General features: G+C 42.7%; 1 protein-coding gene across 1 annotated transcript in view; it reads left to right on the top strand.

Moving 5' to 3' along the window:
- Window positions 1-19,296, top strand: part of LOC146821513 (uncharacterized) — a 436,639-nt gene extending 417,343 nt beyond the window's left edge. Inside the window, exon 20 of the mRNA XM_085612507.1 lies at window positions 19,057-19,296. Within this exon, the coding sequence (XP_085468633.1) occupies window positions 19,057-19,196 (140 nt within the window). The 3' untranslated portion in view covers window positions 19,197-19,296. The remainder of the gene's footprint in view (window positions 1-19,056) is intronic.
- The last annotated feature ends 2,987 nt before the right edge of the window (window positions 19,297-22,283 follow it).

Genomic DNA, 22,283 nt, shown 5'->3' with positions numbered 1-22,283 from the left:
CCATGTCTAAACTGGGGTGGTGTAGTGGGCAAAAGAACGATGGATTTAACCCAGATCTCTTGACTGGGGGAGAATGTCTGCATTGTCAGCATTCCGTCCATCAATTGTATGTTGTAACGCTTTTCGCCCTAAGTGGGATGGGTATTCCCAGACGTGGGACCCGTGCTCACTACGCCACTGGAGTCAAGCTATCCTGGCTGATGACGGCTGATAGCCAGAAACCGGTCCTAGGATGCTTGATTCCGGTCCAGGGAAGACATGGCCTGGCAGTTCGGACTGGACTGTTCCCATGAGGCACAGGGTCAAGACTGATTTGCATATGGCCATGTCTAAACTGGGGTGGTGTAGTGGGCAAAAGAACGATGGATTTAACCCAGATCTCTTGACTGGGGGAGAATGTCTGCATTGTCAGCATTCCGTCCATCAATTGTATGTTGTAACGCTTTTCGCCCTAAGTGGGATGGGTATTCCCAGACGTGGGACCCGTGCTCACTACGCCACTGGAGTCAAGCTATCCTGGCTGATGACGGCTGATAGCCAGAAACCGGTCCTAGGATGCTTGATTCCGGTCCAGGGAAGACATGGCCTGGCAGTTCGGACTGGACTGTTCCCATGAGGCACAGGGTCAAGACTGATTTGCATATGGCCATGTCTAAACTGGGGTGGTGTAGTGGGCAAAAGAACGATGGATTTAACCCAGATCTCTTGACTGGGGGAGAATGTCTGCATTGTCAGCATTCCGTCCATCAATTGTATGTTGTAACGCTTTTCGCCCTAAGTGGGATGGGTATTCCCAGACGTGGGACCCGTGCTCACTACGCCACTGGAGTCAAGCTATCCTGGCTGATGACGGCTGATAGCCAGAAACCGGTCCTAGGATGCTTGATTCCGGTCCAGGGAAGACATGGCCTGGCAGTTCGGACTGGACTGTTCCCATGAGGCACAGGGTCAAGACTGATTTGCATATGGCCATGTCTAAACTGGGGTGGTGTAGTGGGCAAAAGAACGATGGATTTAACCCAGATCTCTTGACTGGGGGAGAATGTCTGCATTGTCAGCATTCCGTCCATCAATTGTATGTTGTAACGCTTTTCGCCCTAAGTGGGATGGGTATTCCCAGACGTGGGACCCGTGCTCACTACGCCACTGGAGTCAAGGTATCCTGGCTGATGACGGCTGATAGCCAGAAACCGGTCCTAGGATGCTTGATTCCGGTCCAGGGAAGACATGGCCTGGCAGTTCGGACTGGACTGTTCCCATGAGGCACAGGGTCAAGAGTGATTTGCATATGGCCATGTCTAAACTGGGGTGGTGTAGTGGGCAAAAGAACGATGGATTTAACCCAGATCTCTTGACTGGGGGAGAATGTCTGCATTGTCAGCATTCCGTCCATCAATTGTATGTTGTAACGCTTTTCGCCCTAAGTGGGATGGGTATTCCCAGACGTGGGACCCGTGCTCACTACGCCACTGGAGTCAAGCTATCCTGGCTGATGACGGCTGATAGCCAGAAACCGGTCCTAGGATGCTTGATTCCGGTCCAGGGAAGACATGGCCTGGCAGTTCGGACTGGACTGTTCCCATGAGGCACAGGGTCAAGACTGATTTGCATATGGCCATGTCTAAACTGGGGTGGTGTAGTGGGCAAAAGAACGATGGATTTAACCCAGATCTCTTGACTGGGGGAGAATGTCTGCATTGTCAGCATTCCGTCCATCAATTGTATGTTGTAACGCTTTTCGCCCTAAGTGGGATGGGTATTCCCAGACGTGGGACCCGTGCTCACTACGCCACTGGAGTCAAGCTATCCTGGCTGATGACGGCTGATAGCCAGAAACCGGTCCTAGGATGCTTGATTCCGGTCCAGGGAAGACATGGCCTGGCAGTTCGGACTGGACTGTTCCCATGAGGCACAGGGTCAAGACTGATTTGCATATGGCCATGTCTAAACTGGGGTGGTGTAGTGGGCAAAAGAACGATGGATTTAACCCAGATCTCTTGACTGGGGGAGAATGTCTGCATTGTCAGCATTCCGTCCATCAATTGTATGTTGTAACGCTTATAATTTTTTAGCCATGCAGCACATACATACAAGGTGTGGCCAATCGCAGAGTGACACACACTTCCGTAGGCCAACACCGAGCAGTGTAGAGTTGGGGAGAAAAGGCACCAAGAGTGACTGGTATCCCATGTATTACAAGAGTTTATTGCAAGATGATGATGATGATGATGCAAGAGGAATTGTGCCGGGGAAGGAGAAAGACCCTATGAAGATAAGTCCCCATTAATATTATGGCTTGTTTAAATAAAAAACAACAACATCTTGTACCTTGCCTTCCCTTAGGATCATCATAGCCTCAGACAGATGTTGCTAGGCATCTGTAATTAATAAAAAAACAAGAACCTAATTGTAATTGTATTTATGTAGTGCTTACTACCCCTGATGAGGCATCAAAGTACTTTTCAGCGAGTAGCACGCTACTCCAAAACCCCAAAAGGATTAGTAGTGAATTAGTATAGGGGAGTAAGAGTTAATTTGTGTGGTGGACATGTGAGTCAGTTAGTTGGACTGAAAAGGATAATGGAGGGATTGAAGAGGGAACACTCTAGAAAGTGTAGATGAACTGAAACAGAATAGCACAGGTAGAACCCAACGTGCCGGAGGTAAGATGGGAGGGAGGAGTCCTGATCAGAAGTTGTAGAATAAGGTGTAGATGCGAGTCAAACATACAGATAATCACCCACAGAGCATTGCGCTTAGTCGTTTTGAAAAATAAAACTTTGAAATCGGACCACTAATATACCCAAACCCTAATCTTCACATCTGGTAAAGAAATAACAGCCAAAACGAGAGCTTAGCCTTATCAGCTCACATCTAGCCAATCGCACAAAGTACTAAACTAAATTCAGGTTTACTCTGTGAAGAGCAAAAGAAGAATGAACTCTGTACAATCTATCCAGAATGGCACCCCAATTTTAAGTGAAATCCAAGTCCCAGTCCTCTTTGGTTTAATAGGAGCCTTTCTTTAAGCCAATTACACCATACTCGTTTACCACACTCTTTGACAAACTCCAAAAAATCAGCTCTGTATGATTCACTGAAATCTGTCACTTGTCTTATATTTTTTGGATTCATGAAGCACCGCATCACGACCAAAGTGGAGTCGAACAGCCAATAATCAATTATCCTGAAACCAGTCCCAGGATACTTGTTTCTGGTCCAGGGAGGACTTGGCCTGGCAGTCCGGACTGGACTGTTCCCATGGGGAGCAGGGTCAAGACTGATTTGCATATGGCTGGGTTTCAACTGGAATGGCATGGGGAGCAAAACGCCCATATCTCTGTACTGAGGTGAATGTTTGACATTGTTCAGCATTCTATCCATCTATTGTTCTTTTTGCAGAGAACAAAACAGAAGCATTTCACCTTTCACTGGACAGATGAACCATAAAGAAATCTAGGAATCCTCTACAGAATACCAGAGATCTCATTTTCAAAAACGGATAGGGCAATTTACCAAATATGGCATTCACGAATCTCTAGGATTTTTAAATATCATAACCGCCTCTGTCCTTCCATTTGTAAAAGACATGTGCGCTCCCCACTGATACAGCTCAGGGAGCTTCTTTCCTTGGACACAGGCCGTACAGGTCAGAAGTTCAAGGTTTGCTAATATCTGCAGCCTTTCACTCCAGTTTTGAAGAAAAGGAGTACCACTAAAATGGATGTCGTAAACAATTATTAAGCGGAAAGAGAAAATGCAGGCATGTGCTTTACGAGTTAGACACAATTAAAGTAAACTGGGATTCACTGCATTGCATCCTTTGTTTAAGAAAAATTTGTATCAACCGGCAAGATGAGACAATCCAAATATATTGTTGGCAGTTAGAGTGCTTATTGTGAGCACTCCATGGTGTCTTGAGTAAGATAATGGTTTTGATAACGAAAGAGAAAATCTTTGTTAATATGGTATTGCATTATTTATGGTGCCCACCAGCACTGTCGCAGTGTTCAAGCGCTTTTGATGTAAATGGTTAGTTATGGAGAATACCTTCATAACTAAAGAATGAAACATCTGAGCACTTACAACCAGATTCTTTTCTGCAGACCCTCGACTCGTACAGGTCATTAATGTGGGCCCTTCATTCCGCCATAGCTTACGCCTTCAGAGAGGGATGGAGGCTATGACGGTAGTGCAAGAGGGAATTCCCAAAGAGAAAGTATGGACAGACATTGGAAGAGGGCTTTGAAAGGGGCACTGAAGGTGGGTGTGATCTGGGCAATGTTGCAGGGAGGTAGTTGGCAGTGCTGGAGAGGGCTGGCTGGAAAGGGAACAGGAGCAGATTGGTTTGGTAAACGTGGGCAGCAAGGGGGATTGTACAACCCCACTCCCTCCTATCTCAGAAGAACCATGGACCCTGTCTCCAGGGTCATATTCAAGGGATGTGATCGGTCCATACTGAGATACGTCGCTTTTGAGGTTCTCTGCATCGATCAGAAGGGTCTCCTTTCTTTGCGGCTTCTGATAGGAAAGTTGTGGGGTTGGGCCCTGTAGGCTGTTTGAACACAACAAACATCTTGCAGACTTAAGTAGGAGCTATAAGCATCCGGTGGCCATTTTGTAATTGTGTTTGCTACCATTTCTGTAAGAACTTTTGAAAGGGCAGACTAAAGTGTTTCTGTTAAAAAACAAATCAGAAACTGAATTCGGATTGGATAATAGTATGGCATGTAATGCATTGGTAAGTATTCTGAATGGCTGGATTAACATTTTATAATTGTAAGAAATAATTAGTAAACTAACGAGCATAATAGCTCTTGCCAAAACAGAGGATCCCTCTCCAATAGTTCTCAAATAATAGTATTGATGAAATGAAGATGTTGCGGGCATTCTGCTCATGCACAGAACTATGCGCAGGAAACCAGGACCTCACTGAATTGTGGTGTACCAAAAATTCACCTTAGTACCCAGAACCCCTACCCGGCTAGTATCATTGTCTCATTCATTCTCCGTACTATAGCAAAGCTACCAATGATTAGACAACCCAGAACAAGCGACTTAGGTCACTCTCACGAATGGTGGGAATCAAGAACACCTTTTCGTTGTTATTCTCATATCAGTCCACAACGTGAGTAATCAGAGACACGAAAAAGATTAAAATGTTTATTTTTAACTACGTGCTCTAAGATGCAGTATTTTGGCTAACATGAGCAAACAAATGATTAGAAATAAAACCATCAGCATTGTTACAATTCCATAAAACACAAAGGGAGAAATCATATTATAATGATAGTGGAAACATGTCCTATAATACCTTGTGTACTACCCTCCCCTGGCTATAAGCTAGTTTTATAATAATAATAGAAGGTCTGTATGTTTGAATAGGGAACCCCATACCTCAAAGATCAGCTTAGGTGAATCACATCACAGGATCAGCACTGCTCTCTGTGTCTGGAAAGGTTTTCTCCAAGAGTGCCAACATTATGCATGCAATGCAATATTAAAGGCACCCGAGTTTCAGATATTTGCAGCTGTGTGCTTGTTGTGTCTAGAGCGTGGGTCGATCAACCTGAATTCACAGCATACATTGTTATTTGACCTTGACGGTTTCTGCACACAGTGTTCAGACTAAGGTCGCGGTGTAAGTCTAGGGATGTGAAAAACAGACCGTTCTCATGTGAAGAAAATGCAAGCAAGCAGTTTTAGTTATAATAACAGCTACCTGTAGTGTTGTGTGCAAAAGCAGCAAAGTGGCAAAATGACGTTAACATCTAAAACGCTGATGCTAACATAGCAATGTGTGCAGGCAAACCCTGTCTTTACTACAGAGAAGAGTTAACAAGGGGGCTGAACAGGTCTAATGTTGCCATGCCCATCTAAACAATCACTGGACGGAATTGCATGTACCACTCAAACACTTCATTTACATATTTTTTTCTTTATATAGTGCTAACTCGACCTAAGATAACAGAGCACTTTAAATGAGCACCCGTTATATTACACAGGACCACGTTAATTTTGTAGGTACAGGAAATAGTGGGCCCGATTCACAGAACTAACTTAAGACAAAATCCTAAACTTACTACCATTTTGGTATTCACAGAAGGCACTTACTCATTTTGATATTCACAGAAGGCACTTACTCATTTCGGTATTCACAGAAGTTAGGAGTCCTAACTTTAGGACTCCTAAATGCCTTCTGTGAATACCAAAAGTCTTAAAGTTAGGATTTTTCTCAGTTTAGAGCCCTAAAGTTAGGAGTCCTCACTTTACTACTCCTAAACTGCGAAAAAACCTAATTGTAAGACTTTCGGTATTCACAGAAGGCATTTAGGAGTCCTAAAGTTAGGAGTCCTAACTTTATTACTCCTAAACTGAGAAAAATCCTAATTTCAAGACTTTTGGTATTCACAGAAGGCATTTAGGAGTCCTAAAGTGAGGAGTCCTAACTTTACTACTCCTAAACTGAGAAAAATCCTAACTTTAAGACTTTCGTTATTCACAGAAGGCATTTAGGAGTCCTAAAGATAGGACTCCTAACTTCTGTGAATACCGAAATGAGTAAGTGCCTTCTGTGAATATCAAAATGGTAGTAAGTTTAGGATTTTGTCTTAAGTTAGTTATGTGAATCGGGGCCCCAAGTGCGGCAAAGATGTGGCGTAACAGCCAGAGCTGCTGACTTTGGGATTGGACATCCAGGTTCGAATCTCGGCGTCGCCCAACATCCTGTGATTCTAGGCAAATCATTTTATCTCCCCATGTCTAAACATGACTTTGCGTATTGCCAAAAATATACATATAAACGAATGACAGCTTCACCAACCTACCTACCCAAAACACAGCCAAAAACGCAGACAAAAAATAGTGTGCACAAACAAACGGAAATGGACACTAGTGAAAGGAAACAAGTAATACGGGTGTGCTCCGTGGGCGACAAAAACACGCAAAAACGAGGGACTTATAAAAAATAACCACATAGAAGCAAGCCTTTGCAAAGGGCACTTAAATTTACCAAGTAAAAGCTATAGGCTATCTGTAAGCCCCTCAGAGTGAATACAGCAGGTATCGTAGAGACATCACATGCGCTGCCTAGGCAAGACCAAAAAACTACGCAATCATGATTTCAATAAAATAGTTTGGGCTTTGATCTCTCACCTACATGTGTTCGAGTCTTCTACCTCCCTGGTGATCATGTGGATGTCTTCCCATTGTTCCTGCTCAGTCTCTCCACTCACAACAACAGAGGAAGAGGGAGAGAGCCTCTTTGTCTTTCCTGTCACCTGAATAAGCAAGCACAATGTACAACTGCATTGGTACAAATATGTGCCTAAGTGATGGCCCAGCAATGTTGTAATTGACACCTACCATGTTGTGAGTCTACCTCTATGAGCTGAGAATTGTCATAGTCTAGTGTGTCTGGCATCATATATCATAGTAACTCTGGCAGAAGGTATCACAATTTAGGTAAAGCAATAGATATGTTCAACTTACTTAGGTGGTCTCTGGATTAAGAGGCGACAAAGGACTCAAAAAAGTAATATTTAGATTTGTGATGATTGTATCTCAATATCATTTTGTATGTTCATCTGATTTACTGAGTTCTGAAGTACTTTGATAAGGTCCATGTTTGAGCCTAAAATGTGATGGACACCTACTGTGTTGTAAGTCTGCCTTTGTGAACTGAGTATTGCCAAAGTCTAGATTGTCTGCTGTCAGATGTCATAGTAACTCTGGCAGAAGGTACCATAATTTAGCTAAAGCGATGTATTTGGTCAACTTCTTTGGGAAGGTCTCTGGATTACGAGGCGACAATGGGCTCAAAAAGGTGATATTTAGAGTTGTGAACAATATGCTGGTATTTCGATACCATTTTGTATGTTCATTTGTCTTGCTGAGTTCTGAAGTACTTTGATATCAGACCTATTTCTGTAGTCTACAATATATAATAATCTGTAAATAAAAATTGAGACCATCACCATTTCTGAATGGATTTTATTTCCTACCATAGGCCTTTGAAGATAGAAACCTATGTGTTTTACTTGGTAGTGAGATAGGCTTCTGGATTATATAATAACTGTCTTTGATGGCAGGCATATAATAATAGCACGGTTTTTCCATGTATTCTGTGCCTCTCCCAAACACAAAATGTTTGTGCATACACAACATTTTTGGTTGAACCTTGCATATACCAGCAATCAATAAACAATCAAATAAAGACTTCAGGACACCAGAGGCAGGTGAAACAGAAAATTATATGAATTGAAGACGAGAGGGCAACTAGCCAACTCACTCTGATTGAGATCAACGCGCTGATCCCATTATTCACGGTTTTAGTTGGATTAACCCTATGAGATTTTCAGAACAATCTAGTGCTTATTGAGCACATATTGCAAATGGCAAATGTATGAAGTAACCCAATTGCAATTTCTGGGAATATTCTGTCTAGCAATAAAGTTGGCTCCTGTGCTTCAAGATGTAATTGCCCAAGTGGGGGTTACTGGTCGTGTCCTAAATTCTTGGAATATGGCCAATATAATCTTTTTTCTAAAAAATGATAAAGCTCAAGAGGAACGGGCTTCATATCGCCTAATCTCCTTAATAAACGCAGATGCTAAGGTGTTTGCTAAAATATTGGCCACCTGGTTAGCTTCTATGATGGCCAGTCTGGTTTCTCCCCAGCAGCATGTGTTTATTCATGGGAGAGATACCACTGCTCATGTTAATACAGCAGTGGCGGCTTTTGATGCTGCGGGGAAGTTAAAGATCAACCTAGCCATGGTCTTATTGGATGCAAAAAAAGCATTTGACCGGGTGGCCTGGGAATATCTTTGGGCAAGCAAAACTTATTGCATTTGGGGTCAAGGAAAAATTCCGGAAGCTGGTTGGAGCTATGTATTATAGCCCTATGGCCAGATTACGATATTTCAATATTCAAACCACTCCTTTTTCTATTTGTTGTGGTACAAGACAGGGCTGCCCCTTTCCCCCCTTCTTTTTGCTCTTTATATAGAGCCATTTATTTGGGCATTGTTGGCTAATACTGCTAACTCGATTGAACAGCGCCCCCTGAAACTCACAGCATATGCAGACGATATTGCCATTTTTTCTGAGGAGCCAAAGGAGGCTATAGAGAGTATTATTAGGGAGGCAAAGAGGTTTGGCCTTTTCTCAGGCTATAAGTTGAATAGTAGTAAAAACCCAAGTACTTCTTAATTTTCAGCCGGACTTTCCGGTCGAAGGGGCTTGCCCGATAGCCACATACATGGGGTTACAAATTTCTCCTAAGATCAAACTCATTCACTCATTAAATTATGATTTTTCATTAGGTGCTGTTACTAAGCAATTGAAGCTTTGGCACAAGCTTCCATTAAGTATCTTAGGTAGACGTAACGTTATAAAGATGAAGATACTTCCTAAGTTCTTGTATTTATTTAGGTCGATTCCGCTACGAATTTCTAACTTATTTTTTAGTAGATTGGATGGGGTTTTGAGCAGCTTTATATGGGGCTATTAAAATCAAGACCTGTCATTGGATTTATGAAGCTCACATATAATCAGGGAGGGTTAGACCTCCCTGACTTTAGACTTTATTTTTGGGCCGCTTTTGTTGGCCGTCTGCGCAGCCTCTTGAATCTAGAGCAAACGGATTTTTGGCATTGGCTGCTTCTTGGGCATGAGAGCCAGATGTTTTTATACTGAATTAATGATCCAATTATTTTAAACGTGTATGCTTCAAGACTATCAGAGACTGTGTACATATTTGGCAGGGCATTAAAACCAGATCTTCCTTATCTCTTATACATAATAAACTTCCTCTCTGGGGCAATCCAATGCTGCCTGGAGTATTCCAGGACGTCGCGGCCCGTCAATGGGCTAGGTATGGTGTGTACTGTCTCGGGCAATTATATGATGGCAATGGCCTTAAGTCATTTGAGAATCTTCAGCTAACGTTTGATATTCCTCAACGGTTGTTTTTTAAATATATACAGGTTAGGGATTATTTGGTTAGAAAATTAGCTGTTAGGAGTGTTTCTGGCTCAGATATGTGGGAGTGTCTGTATGTCCAGAATCAACAGTCTATTATCAGTAAGGCGTATCAAATTCTCTGCCAGCCTAGAGCAGAGGACTGTGAGAAACTAGCTCTCAGATGGAGCAAGATTTTGGGGGAAAGTATTGCCATAGAGAGGGTGAATATTGCCTTTGATACTATTGCCCGTTCTGTACACTCAGTGAATTTACGTCTGCAGCAATTTCAGACACTTTGGGGCCAATTCCGATCCTGTATTTGTTTTTCCCGCCCGACTCGTATCGGTAAAATTTTCCATAGAAATCGTACAAGTCCCGTCCGACCCGTGAAGTACGATTCGTACGGGAAAAATACAACTTTTCCCGATCCGATTTGTATGGATCGGCCCGATCCTTACAAATCGGATCGGGAAAAGTTGTACCAGACGGACCCGGACACTTTTCCATACAAATTGTAAAAATGCAGTCCAACCGTACTAGTAAGATCCTGACCGGCTTTCCGATTTACGGTTTGTACGGAAAACGTCCCGTACACGGGGAATGCCATTACCCGCTACGGAGCGAACTTTGTACGACTCGTATCCTGGGAAAAGTTGTTCCCGGGGTGCGAGTTGTACAGGGGTACGAGTCGTACAGACATACACTCCCGTGCGTTGTGTATGTACGGTGCGTACCCCAACATCGCGAATGTACTGTGCGTACCCCCAACATTGCGTACCCCAACATCGCATACCCCAACATCGCGTACCCCAACATCGTGTACCCCAACTTCGCGTATGTACTGTGCGTACCCCCAACATTGCGTACGCCAACATCGCGTACCCCAACATCCCATACCCCAACATCGCGTACCCCAACATCGCGTGCCCCAACATCGCGTATGTACGGTGCGTACATACGTGATGTTGGGGTACGCGATGTTGGGGATATGCACAGTACATACGCCATGTTGGGGGTACGCACAGTACATACGCGATGTTGGGGTACGCACCGTACATACACAACGCACGGGGGTGTATGCCTGTACGACTCGTACCCCTGGGGACTCTGCTTTTACAGCTGTTTTTGGCTCCTGTAAGAAAAGAGCCGTTCGGAGTGCCGTAGGGACGAATCATACTTGCTGGACTGGAAACCGCTGCTTAAATACATACAGACGTCGCGTGCAAGCTGTTCCGGATCAGAATCGTTGGTTTATTTTAGCTGTATGGTCTTTTGTACGATTTGTATGGAAAGAGGCTTTCTGTACGAATCGTACTTCCTAGGTTGTAAGAAAAGTTTACCGGGTACGAGTTGTACGGGAAAAACGCTCCATACAACGATTTGTACAGCCTTTTTCCAGGATTGGAATCGGCCCCTTTGTGTACTTTATTATACTCCGGAGAGGATTGTCAGATGGTCTCAAGGGGGGGCCGGATTAGGAGGGGTTCTTGGAGGGGCACGCCATAATTGCCCCAAATGTGGGCTGCTGCCGGTATTACTCATATGTTCGCTATGTGTCCTGCTTTAAGTCTTTTTGGGGATCAGATATTAGCAGCAATCAAACTTAGACTTGGCTGCGAACTTATTCTCACGATAGTTGATAAGATGCTGGGATATAAGGAAGATTGTGGTTGGTATAGTTCTATAATGGCAATCATGTTGGTTGCTGCCTGGTTGGCCGTAGCAAGAGCCTGGATTTCTCCCAAACCCCTCACTGTGATTGAATGGTGGTTAATTGTCAAAGTAACCGGGGAAAGGGAGAAGGCACTAGCTAAACCAAGGGGCATTCAGGCCCTGCAAAAATACTGGTCTATATGGGGCTGTGTGGAAGAGCAGTAGGGGTAACGGGGGGAGAACTATGGGCCGCTGGTTTTCGTTGATCCCTCAGATATTTGTCTACTAATAACCTTTTCTAAATGTATATTTATATTTTACCGATTTTCATTGTATATTTGGTTGTGCAATTCTTCAGGAGTACTCCCACCTTCTATTTCATGGTGTTTCTTTTTCTTTTTGCCTGTACTTCTTTTTGACAAATAAAAACAATAAAAAATAAAAAGCAATAAGTTTTTTTCGGTGGGGTTATTTTTAACACATTAAAAATGTTGCAGTGGTGTCTAACATGCTAAGGCCTGTGCAGTTACCACGAGCAAAATGCTATGAGTAATTGTACTGCAAAAGTGGATGGTAACTGTTGCTACAAAACGTTAAATCGGTTGGTAAAGCTCAGTCAGCGAGTAATGGGTCTGGCTTTTTTTGCTTTGTGATTTAGCGCCCCTCACTAAGATAAGCCCCTTGTCTTGGTCAATGACACTCATAGACACTTGCAAGGAACTGTAATGCACCACTACTGACACCGAGAAGTCTATTCCCTTTGTTCTCATGCTCTCAATGTACTGTGTTCCCAGGCAAGATTTCTTATATGATATATGGCCAAAATGGTGCTGCAAGGTATTGTGTGCCTGTGAAAGTTAAATGGATCTCGAGACATGCCAATAATATAGAAGAATGGGATTTATTAGAATCGTCCACACAGTGTTTGATATGCTTGCGGTTATCACATAACAGGTTAGATGTAAAACTGAGACTTCAGGTTGGCCCTTTCTAATGTCTTCCTCCACATCCATGGAAAGTCTCCTTGCTTAGAAGAGATACGACACAGGTCAGGGTCTTCTATGGGCTAGAGGGGTGAGGTTCTGTTAAGTTCTTCTGTTAAGCAATGTATCGTACACTGTAACGTCTTCCTGTCCCTATTGGTGTTTTTACTTCTGCTGGGTGGGGTCTACCTTGGGATACCACCTTAGCCCCTGACCCTTTATATACATCGCTCTCCCCTACATCCTAGCCTCTTCTGCCTATGTAAGGCTGGTGTGTAGATGAAAGAGGTAACCATTGTCCCCTGATCTTCATGGGAAGGAAAAATCTTCTACCAACTTGTCTAGCCTTAGGGTTGGCTCCTTACACCTCTTTTGTAAGCTGCAGCCATGCCTATGGGAGCCAACGAGAGCTGTATTATTGTCCATGATACATGGGGAAACCACATGTTGTTTAAAGGTTCTGATAGCAGTGGCCAGAATTGCCTCTGAGAAGTTAGAGCCAGGGTGTTGGCTCCCCCTACTCATGTCAGATGCCTTCTGCCCGCAGAAGCCAACAAGTACTCCTACCCTGGTCCCTCTATGCAGAAGATACTGATAGTTCACCATGGCCCTGATTTTCTAAACTTGCTGCACTCAGTTGCATGAAAGGGAAAGAACAGAAATGTGCCATATTTACAAAGACACGGCGCGCTTCTGCTCTATGTTTGCACTGGTGCACTTGTTGAAGCATAGAGCCATTTCAGGCACCCTTGAGCTACAACGCAAGGGTGCCTGCCTGTGTTGTGGTCAGAATAGTTTTCATCCTGCACAAAAACTATTCATAGAGGCTTATTCCTCTTTGTATGTGCGCTGCAGAAAGAGGAACTATATTTCTTCTCGTTACACTTGCCTCTAGTGGGTAGACCATTTTGGTGCAAACCCAGGTTTATAAACTTTTGTAAATCTGAGTTTGCATCAAAATCCATGGGTGGGTGCACTGGAACGCCTCCTTCACACAAGGTAATGCAAGGCAGCGCTATGCAAATCGGGTTTTGCCTGGCTTAGTAAATCCTGACATACATTTAGCATTGCGTCTGTGTCAAAAAGTGATGCAACCCCAACGCAAAATGTTAGTAAATCTGGGCCCAAGTTTCCAATTGCAGCAGCCCATGTTGCCTATCAGTTGCCGGTGCAATCTACTCCATTCCTCTGTGATGCTCCAACATTCCCCAGTGGTGAGCAACATCCTAAAGGGATTTCGGTCTGCTAGAGTCCTGATGCATCCCCCAACCAGATGAGTGGCTCCATAGGGCCCATACTAGTCAGTCAGTCTATCAAAATGTTATTCAGCTAGCTTAGCCATAAAAGACAGACACATTGTATAAAACACAGGTTAAAATTATACAAGGGAATGATCATGAAGTGCTTATAGTGGTTAAAGTACTTAATATGTTGCCAAAATAGGGTTAACATATACAGAGAACTATTTTACCTACTATAATATGTTAAGAGTTTTAGATGGAAACCCACTTGATCAAGGAAAGACATATTGAGGCATATTATCAAGGGGCCGTGATAAAATTATTGCCGCTTTAGCGTCCGTTTTCGGGCGAAAAGCGGCGATAATTTTATCGCATTATCATCAAGGACACGCTAGCGCGTGATTCCATGCCTCAGCGCCCGTTTTCTAAATGCCCAGCATCGCAACGCTAATGATATGCTAAGGAGGCGTGCCTGACAAAACGACACTGGAGAATATCGCTAACCGGGCTTCACGATATTTACAACAATGCCCCGGCTGCCGTAGCGATCCACAAAATCGCGCTAGCTGCCCATTAACGCTAGATTTTAACGTCTGCTAAAATCCAGACTTGGACATACTTTGCATGGGAGGTGGATTCTTGGGTTACGACCACAGGGTCGTATCAGCAAGGTTTTCGCCGTTTTTAGGTGAACATCACTGGATTTCCAGCGATGTTCACCCTTTTTCCCGCCATCAATGGAATTCTTATCGCCAATGCGCTGAGCATTTTTAATACAGCGCTAGGTTGGCAATAAGTTCTAGCGATAGGCGTCGATAAAAGAAAACGCGCTAAGTGCGGTCAGCGATAATTATCTCTGCCTCTTGTTAATATGCTCCATCAACTTCAAAATTCATGAAACAAGAGCATTATATAGCAGGTGAAGTTAAAACATTCAGTTCTCTCCTAATTCTCAATACTTGCTGAACATAACTAAGTATTACATTGATAGAAATAAAGAATCCAGCTGTAAAAAGCAGAGGCTGGGCCTGCAAAATCTGAATTTGTTTAGATGTAAAAAGGGCCTTAACATCTGGGCTTCAGGAATAGTATGAAAGCCACGAAAAGCAACCAACCCTTGCATATGAAATGGAGATTATGTTGGGCGATGATGCTCTTTTGTTAGAAAAACTGATGATAAGAGCCTATAAACAAATCTTTAGGCTCCCCAAGTCTGCTTCTCTGGCACAAATCCGGCTAGACTTTCTGCTCACAAAACAGACACTCGCTAGGCCGGCTGCGTTTGTAAAGCTTTGTTATAACTTGCGAGCAGCAGCGGAAAACACTCTGGCAAATCTAGTCTGGATTGAAATTAACTTGCAAAGGGGCAACTGTGCTTACAAGTCATTTTTAGGAAACAGTATTACGATGCTTGAACTGGGTGACCTTTGGAATTCTAATATCTTGGGGAAAATCTTTAAGAAGTTTGTAAATAAATCTACAAAACTGCTAAATTGGTTGGCAGACAAAGAAATCCTGTCAAAACGTCGCCATGGGTGGCTGGTGTTGAAATTGTATTCAACTCTAAGAGATTCAGCCTTGCTAGCTGCTCCGTACCACCGCAAGATTAAACAGTCATTTTTGGCCCTAAGATTCGGAGAAATACCCACGCTAGACCTCATGCCAAAATGGAGGATGTTTGGTCAAAGTGAAGACCAGTCCTTTCCGTCTATGCCGCCAGGGGCCTGAATATCTGCTTCACATTGTCTATGTATGTCCTGCTTTGATGGTTCAACGAAGAGCCTTATTAAGGCGAGAGTTCCTTGAACGGGGTATTAGATCGTGCAGGCATGCATTGGTGGAGTCCATGGACCCAATCAACATTATGCTGAACATTAGACAGACTCAGTTATTGATCTGTTTTAAGAAAATGATCAGTTAATAGGATATGTGATATGTAATCTGTATTCGGTTTCTGAATGTAACTTTAAATTGTAATAACTTGGACATTTTTAATCTTAACCGAGCACGCCCAGTAACTGTGAAGGACGGGCTGCTAGGGACTGAAACTAGCAGTTCTCTATCCCGTTAGACTCAGATAACCATTTTACCTATTTTTAATGATGTGAATTCTTGCAAAATTGCTCTTAATAGTGGGTCTCACAGTCCACCTGGCTCCGCATTCATATTTTTCATAGTTCCGCTTATAGGCATTTTTAATTATATGTATTAAATTACTTAAGGGGCTTTTTTAAGTTATCTGTGCGGAAGGCTTGCTTTTTTAGATATCAAGTTAATGAACGATTCCTGTTTAGTCACTTTTTATCTAACATGGATTAGTGTTTGGTATCCCGATTAAAATCTCTAGGAAGGAAAGTTAAGAAAGCAAAGGGTATGTAGCGTGAATAATTGAGGTTGTATTAGTTGTATGACATACTTGCTTTTTATCTATTTACCTTTTTATTCCTTATGTACTTTAAACCGTGTGATTTTGTTGATGCTTTTAATTGACTAATAAACTAAAATTTAACTAACAAAATTAACTAACACAGAAAAACAAAGTGGATAAGGGATCACTAGCTAATATTATCGCAGGGACAGCAAGGCAAGGTAGAAAAACCAAGTACCCTGCTGTGGAAAGGCTGGCAGAAAATGAACTGTGCACACTCTAAAACATGGTAAATAAAACCTATGTTCAGCATTAGAAATCCAATGTAAATAAGGTGCAATCCCATCAGTGGACGTAATCTCTATGTAACGGCAAACCATATCCATAGCCTGGATCTTAGTAATTCTTATGGTTGTTCTGTAAACATAGAAAAGAGATTTTACCCTGACCCTTGATTTATTGTCAATTTTATTTTGGAAATGGAGCACATTTTGTACACCAAGTTCTGTGAATGTTTTTTTGATAAATATAAGTCATGGGATAGAATGCCTGTGATCCAATTTGATATAGTCAGCTAGAACCTGGAGTGAAACATTGGTGTGAGCCGAATGCCATATCCTCAACCACAGTAGGAGGGGTGCAATTTTGTTTTTTTAACATCTATGTAAAGAAGACCAACTTCTGTATGCGTTATAAAGCTGACCGTACTCTTTGGGACCGCTAACAGTCAAGGAATTTGTTTTCAATGGCCTGCAAGCATTCTGGATCGATGAAGCCTCAGGCACCCATATCATACGTTCCCAGCGAGAGACATTTGGCATTGTAAAGCGACATTAGTTCATTAATAGGTTTTTGGCCTAGTTTTCTGTCAAATTTTAAAATGGCCTCCATAGCCCCTGCAGTTTTAAAAACTCTCTGTGACAAAAGCTTGTCCCAGTTAAAAGTTGAGTCCATCATATATCAAAGGTAATTAAAATTTGAGACCATGTTTATAGGGGTCTCACTAATAGTAAAACTGAGTGAACAGGTATTCTTTAGCCCAGAGTTCATGAACTATGATTTTTGATGGTTGACATTTAGTTTCACTCCGCCTATGAATTCATTAAAACAACCAAGTAACTACTGTAGGCCATTTGTGGTGTGAGAGATAAGCACCACATCATTTGTGTATAGAAGGACTGGCACAGATCGGTCACCCACCTATGAGAGTCCTTCCCTCCCGGCCCTCAAAACTTGGTTGAGGGAATTAATATAGAATAACAATAAAAATAGAGCAAGTATGTAGCCCTGTCTGTCCCCCTTTTGGTCCCAAAGGGGGTGGGGGTACATTCTCCTTCCTGGTCATACTGCACTTGGGCAGTAGTATCCCAATGGAGGTGTTTTAGGAGTTCTACCAATGAGGCTTCGACCCCTGCCTCCCTCATCATGTCCCAAAGTCTTGCCCTGTCCACCAAGTCGAAGGAACTGGAGAGGTCCATGAAAGCTAATTGAAGAGAACCTCCCCTGGCCTTAATGTACTTACCAGTAAGCAGGTTCAGGAACTGTTTGACTGTGCCAACACCTGGGCCCATACCATAAATGGTGCTGTGAACAACACTGGCTGCCTTCAATGAGATGAAGAACTAAAACCCAATGAAATGAAGCCAGTCGGACTTGATATGATTGTCATGAAGAAGGCAGTGAATAATAAAGTCAACACATTGTATACTCGAAGAAATCTGGCAATATGGTATCCCAACACCGCTGGCTAGAGCCGGCAAATGCAAAATAAAATAATGCAAAAACATAATTTTATTTTACATTTGCTGGCTCTGAGCCAGGCAGTGAGGCAACGCTCTTCCGCCATTGCGGAGGAGCCGCCACTGATGTACCCGAAGACTGGGGAGAGATGGCACTGTTTGGTATAGCAGCTTTCAGAAGGGGAGAGACTAAAGTAGCTGCCACATGTACTTCTTATTTCACTGAAATGAGAAGCAGCCGCTTGCCTAGTTTTTTTGTGGCTTTAATTCAAAATACCTTATCTTCAGCCCACGATATCTGTCAGTCATTGCACCAAGAGCTGTCCCTTTACAAGTTGCGGCTCCTCCGCTAAGGCGGAGTAGCGTTCCCCCACTGCTCAGCGAGCAGTGCAAAAAAATCAAAATAAAATTATAATAAATAGCAAGTTATTATCATTTTATTTTTCTTTGCAGCACTCGGAGCCAGGTCGGATGGGGTGGGGCGGGGTTGGGCTGGGCTCACTGCCATCAGAGCAGAGTGAGTAGTGGTTTGCACTCCCTAAGTGTGCATGACAGTTTAGTCGGCCCTTTTGGGCCGGCCAAACTGTAATGCACACTTAAAATGTTCTTCACTGGGCTGTGTTGCACATCTTGGTGGAGAACATGCCCAGGCTCCCAGGCACTGCCTGAGGGCCTGTTTGGCCGTTCACACCAATCACAACGTTGCTAATGCAGCGTCATGATTGGCTGGGAGAGGCAGGGAGCCTGGGTGCTTTTGGTTTTGCGGAAGGAGGAGAGGCGGCGACGACAGGTACATTTATTTTTTATTATTTTTTTCATCTCCCTCTCCCTGCCCCATCACCCCATTCCGAGGCAGCCGCCACTGAGATGCATGTCTGAGGTTCTTCTGGTGCTGAATGCCTCTGAGTCATGGGGCCCAGAGGACGGTGTGAGATTCAGCGTAAAAATATGGAGCTGGATGCTAACACGTATTTTATATCAAGAGAACAGCATCACCACTTTACGAAAGCAAACTTGATTTTGGAGTGAGCAACATCCATCCATGTGACTGGGACTGTACGTGCAAAATGTTGATAAATAATCCAGTTATATCTGTTTTTTTGTAGGCGGTTTGGAGAAATATATGAATATTCTTGAAGATAAGCTCAAAACAAATGTCCTGAAAACAGTTTATGCTGGAATCCATAATAAATCAGTGGATGACAAGGAGCTGCAGAACTTCTTCCGCTTTAAGGGCTGGGTATAAAAACAGTCTGTTGCACCTTACGTCACAATGTACTTTTAATACTGCTTTTCTGTTATGCAATGTTTTATGCTTTATCCTCAATAAACACAATTTTACTTTAGTTGCATTTATGGTTTTATGTTATCATCTTAAGTCAAATTCTACATTTATAATTTAATTTTGTGGTAGGTGAAAATCGTGAATCATACATAATCAATATAAAGACTTTTGTGTCACCATGTTAGGAAATTTGTTTTACTGAACAGTATCCAGAGAACATGGCAATCCAATCCCCATGATTTTAATCATGACAATAATACAATGGCAATTACAATAATACAGTTGCCAGCAATTTATCGTTCTTTAAAATCTTCAGGCTTCCCCCCTCCCCCCAATTTATTACTGCAATTTGGTGTTAACATCACATTGTAATAACTTTGTTATAATTTAAAATAATCGAACTTTTGGGCTATTATATTTTGACTTTTCTAAACGTAACATATGAGCAATAAGAAACAGCCAGTATTCCCCCTTGACCTGTCCACGCCTATCTCTGTTGCAACTCAAGCCACGTGCTATGCCCATTGTTTCACCTAATTACAACTGTTTTCAGTCTTTATTCTATCACCTTAATGTAGTTGTGTTTATAATAGTCCGGCTCCTGCTTGGAAAATGATTAGTAAATAGAGAGAATTGGGGGAAGGAAGAATAACGAGGAGGTAAGAACAGCAAACGAATTTGAGGAGCATGTACCTCATTATCCTCATGTGACCCATGGACTCCCTCAAGGTGATGCTTGAGGCATCAACATCTGATGACTTCATAGATCATATCTCTTTCCCTTGATGGTCTTCAACTCACCTACATCATGCAAGACACAAGAGCCTTCTAACACGTAGCTTGACGAAAGCTAATCCAAATGCAGTCAAGATTTTATAATATCTATACAGATCAAAAGAATGCAACATACATTTGCAGACAGACGCCACAAAAAGTCCCATAAAACTTTATCAATGATCCACACTTCTGCACAAGGGGAGGTTGCCTCAAACCTGATCAAATATTCTTATCTAAAAACTCCCTACGCTAGTCTAAGATACGTTGGGCAATTCAGTCTACATGGTCCGCATCACCAAAACTCCATATGGTCAGAATTTGTCAACGTTCTCCCCATCATGTAAGGAAGGAGGTACGATCACCAAATACAGAAATGGGAAGCTCATGATCCAAAGCTATGATGTCAACATGAAATCATTAGACTTCCTCTTCCTGACTTCTCTTACCCTCTGGGAGGGCTCAGTGGATGCAAGATCCTTACAACAGCCCCAACCTGATTCAACACTCGTTTTTCATTATCTTCACGGATTACTCCAGCACACTTCCTATTTAATCCCACCCCTACCGTGACTACTGAAAGGCCTAGAGAATCCAGAAACTCAATTAGTCAGCCACGTACGTACCAGAGCCTCAGACCTTGGGGAAATACCCAATAGAGGTAAAACCTAAAACTCCAGCTGCTCAAACAATATCTGTCTTAACTTCCATTCAACCTCACTGATATCAACAGTGCGACCACCGTAACTCAGCCTACATATCAAAGACATATAGGCAAGATTTGAAACATTCTTGAGAGAACTGACCTCTGAATCCTCATGCCAAAATCCCACAAGACAATTATTCAGGAATAAGTAGTTTACTCTGGGCTCAGTGAGTCACATTATCTGACTCCATCAACCATTCCCATAAATAATAAGTTCCCATGCACTAAGGGCCATATGTATCATGCAAAATTGCAATCGCAAACACCGAAATTCGCAGAATTTCGGCGTTTGCAATTAGGCTTAATGGTATGTATAAAAGAAAAACTGACTTGCAAAATAAGGAATCGCAAAATTTGCGATTCCTTATTTTGCGAATGCATTTAAGGAATCGCAAATTGCGATTCCTTAAATGGAATGTATGAGGCACCCAAGTTGTGCGAATATGGCATAAGGAATCGCAAATTACCACCAACTACAGGTTGGTGGTAATTTGCCATTTCTTTCAAAAATGCACATTTTTGCATTTTTCAAAGTGGCATGTGGCGCACACACATGCCCTTACGGCATGTATGTGCGCCACATGTGCACCCATGCTCATTTCAGGGGTGCAACAGGGTGTCCTTTTGACACCATGGCACACTTGAAATTGCATTCTCAATTTGCGATTCTCTAATTGAGAATCGCAAATTGAGAATGTCTTCCCATTCATTCCTATGGGCCTCTAGGCCCATAGGAATGAATGTGGAGGTATTCCTTAATTGCGAATTGCAATTTGTGATTCGCAATTAAGGAATATGTAAGATTCGCAAAATGTATTGCAAATCCTATATACATAGCGTTTTGCAATTCTCAAATAGCGATTCTCAAAAATTCGCTGTTTGAGAATCGCAAAACCTAACATTGATACATATGGCCCTATGAGCTAATTTCCCAACAGACATTGTCATGTTATTAGCTGGCTACCAGATCAGTTGTGAACCCAGTTGTCCGTTAACTCTGTCTAACATTCAAACTATTGTGGGTATCAGAAAAGCAAGCTCACGTCCTTCCGAACAAGATCTGAATCATACTCTCATAGCCATTCCCAATTCCCTAAAAATAAAAAAACGGACAGGTCAGTCCTCACTAAAATGCCTCCTGCATAATTGTAGATCTGCAGTAAACAATGCACAGAGATTTCTGACAGCATACAAAATCTCAATCTAGATCTTATATTTCCAGAGAAGACATGGTTAAGTGAAACCACGCATCCATCTACAAATCTGCTAGCCCCTCCAAATTGCTCAAACACCTAAACAGACAAGAAAGAAAGGGATTAGAGGTTGCAATTATTCACGAAGGCTCTATACAAATAAAATGTCTTCATGCTGTAAACTACACCACTTACCAATGCTTTGCAGTAGAATTCAGTACAGACAATGCACACCCTGCCAAATTAAAGGGCATATTCACAAGCACCTATCGCCATCACAACGTCCCTTTTAGTGACGTTGTCGTGACGATGGGGGCTTCGCCATATTTACAAGGCAGCGTTAAGCCACTTAACATGGCTTAATGCTACCTTATA

This window comes from Triturus cristatus, chromosome 6, assembly GCF_964204655.1.
Source record: "Triturus cristatus chromosome 6, aTriCri1.1, whole genome shotgun sequence".
NCBI lineage: Eukaryota > Metazoa > Chordata > Amphibia > Caudata > Salamandridae > Triturus > Triturus cristatus.
Note: the sequence above shows the minus strand (reverse complement) of the source record. Positions and strands in the feature narration are given on the sequence as shown.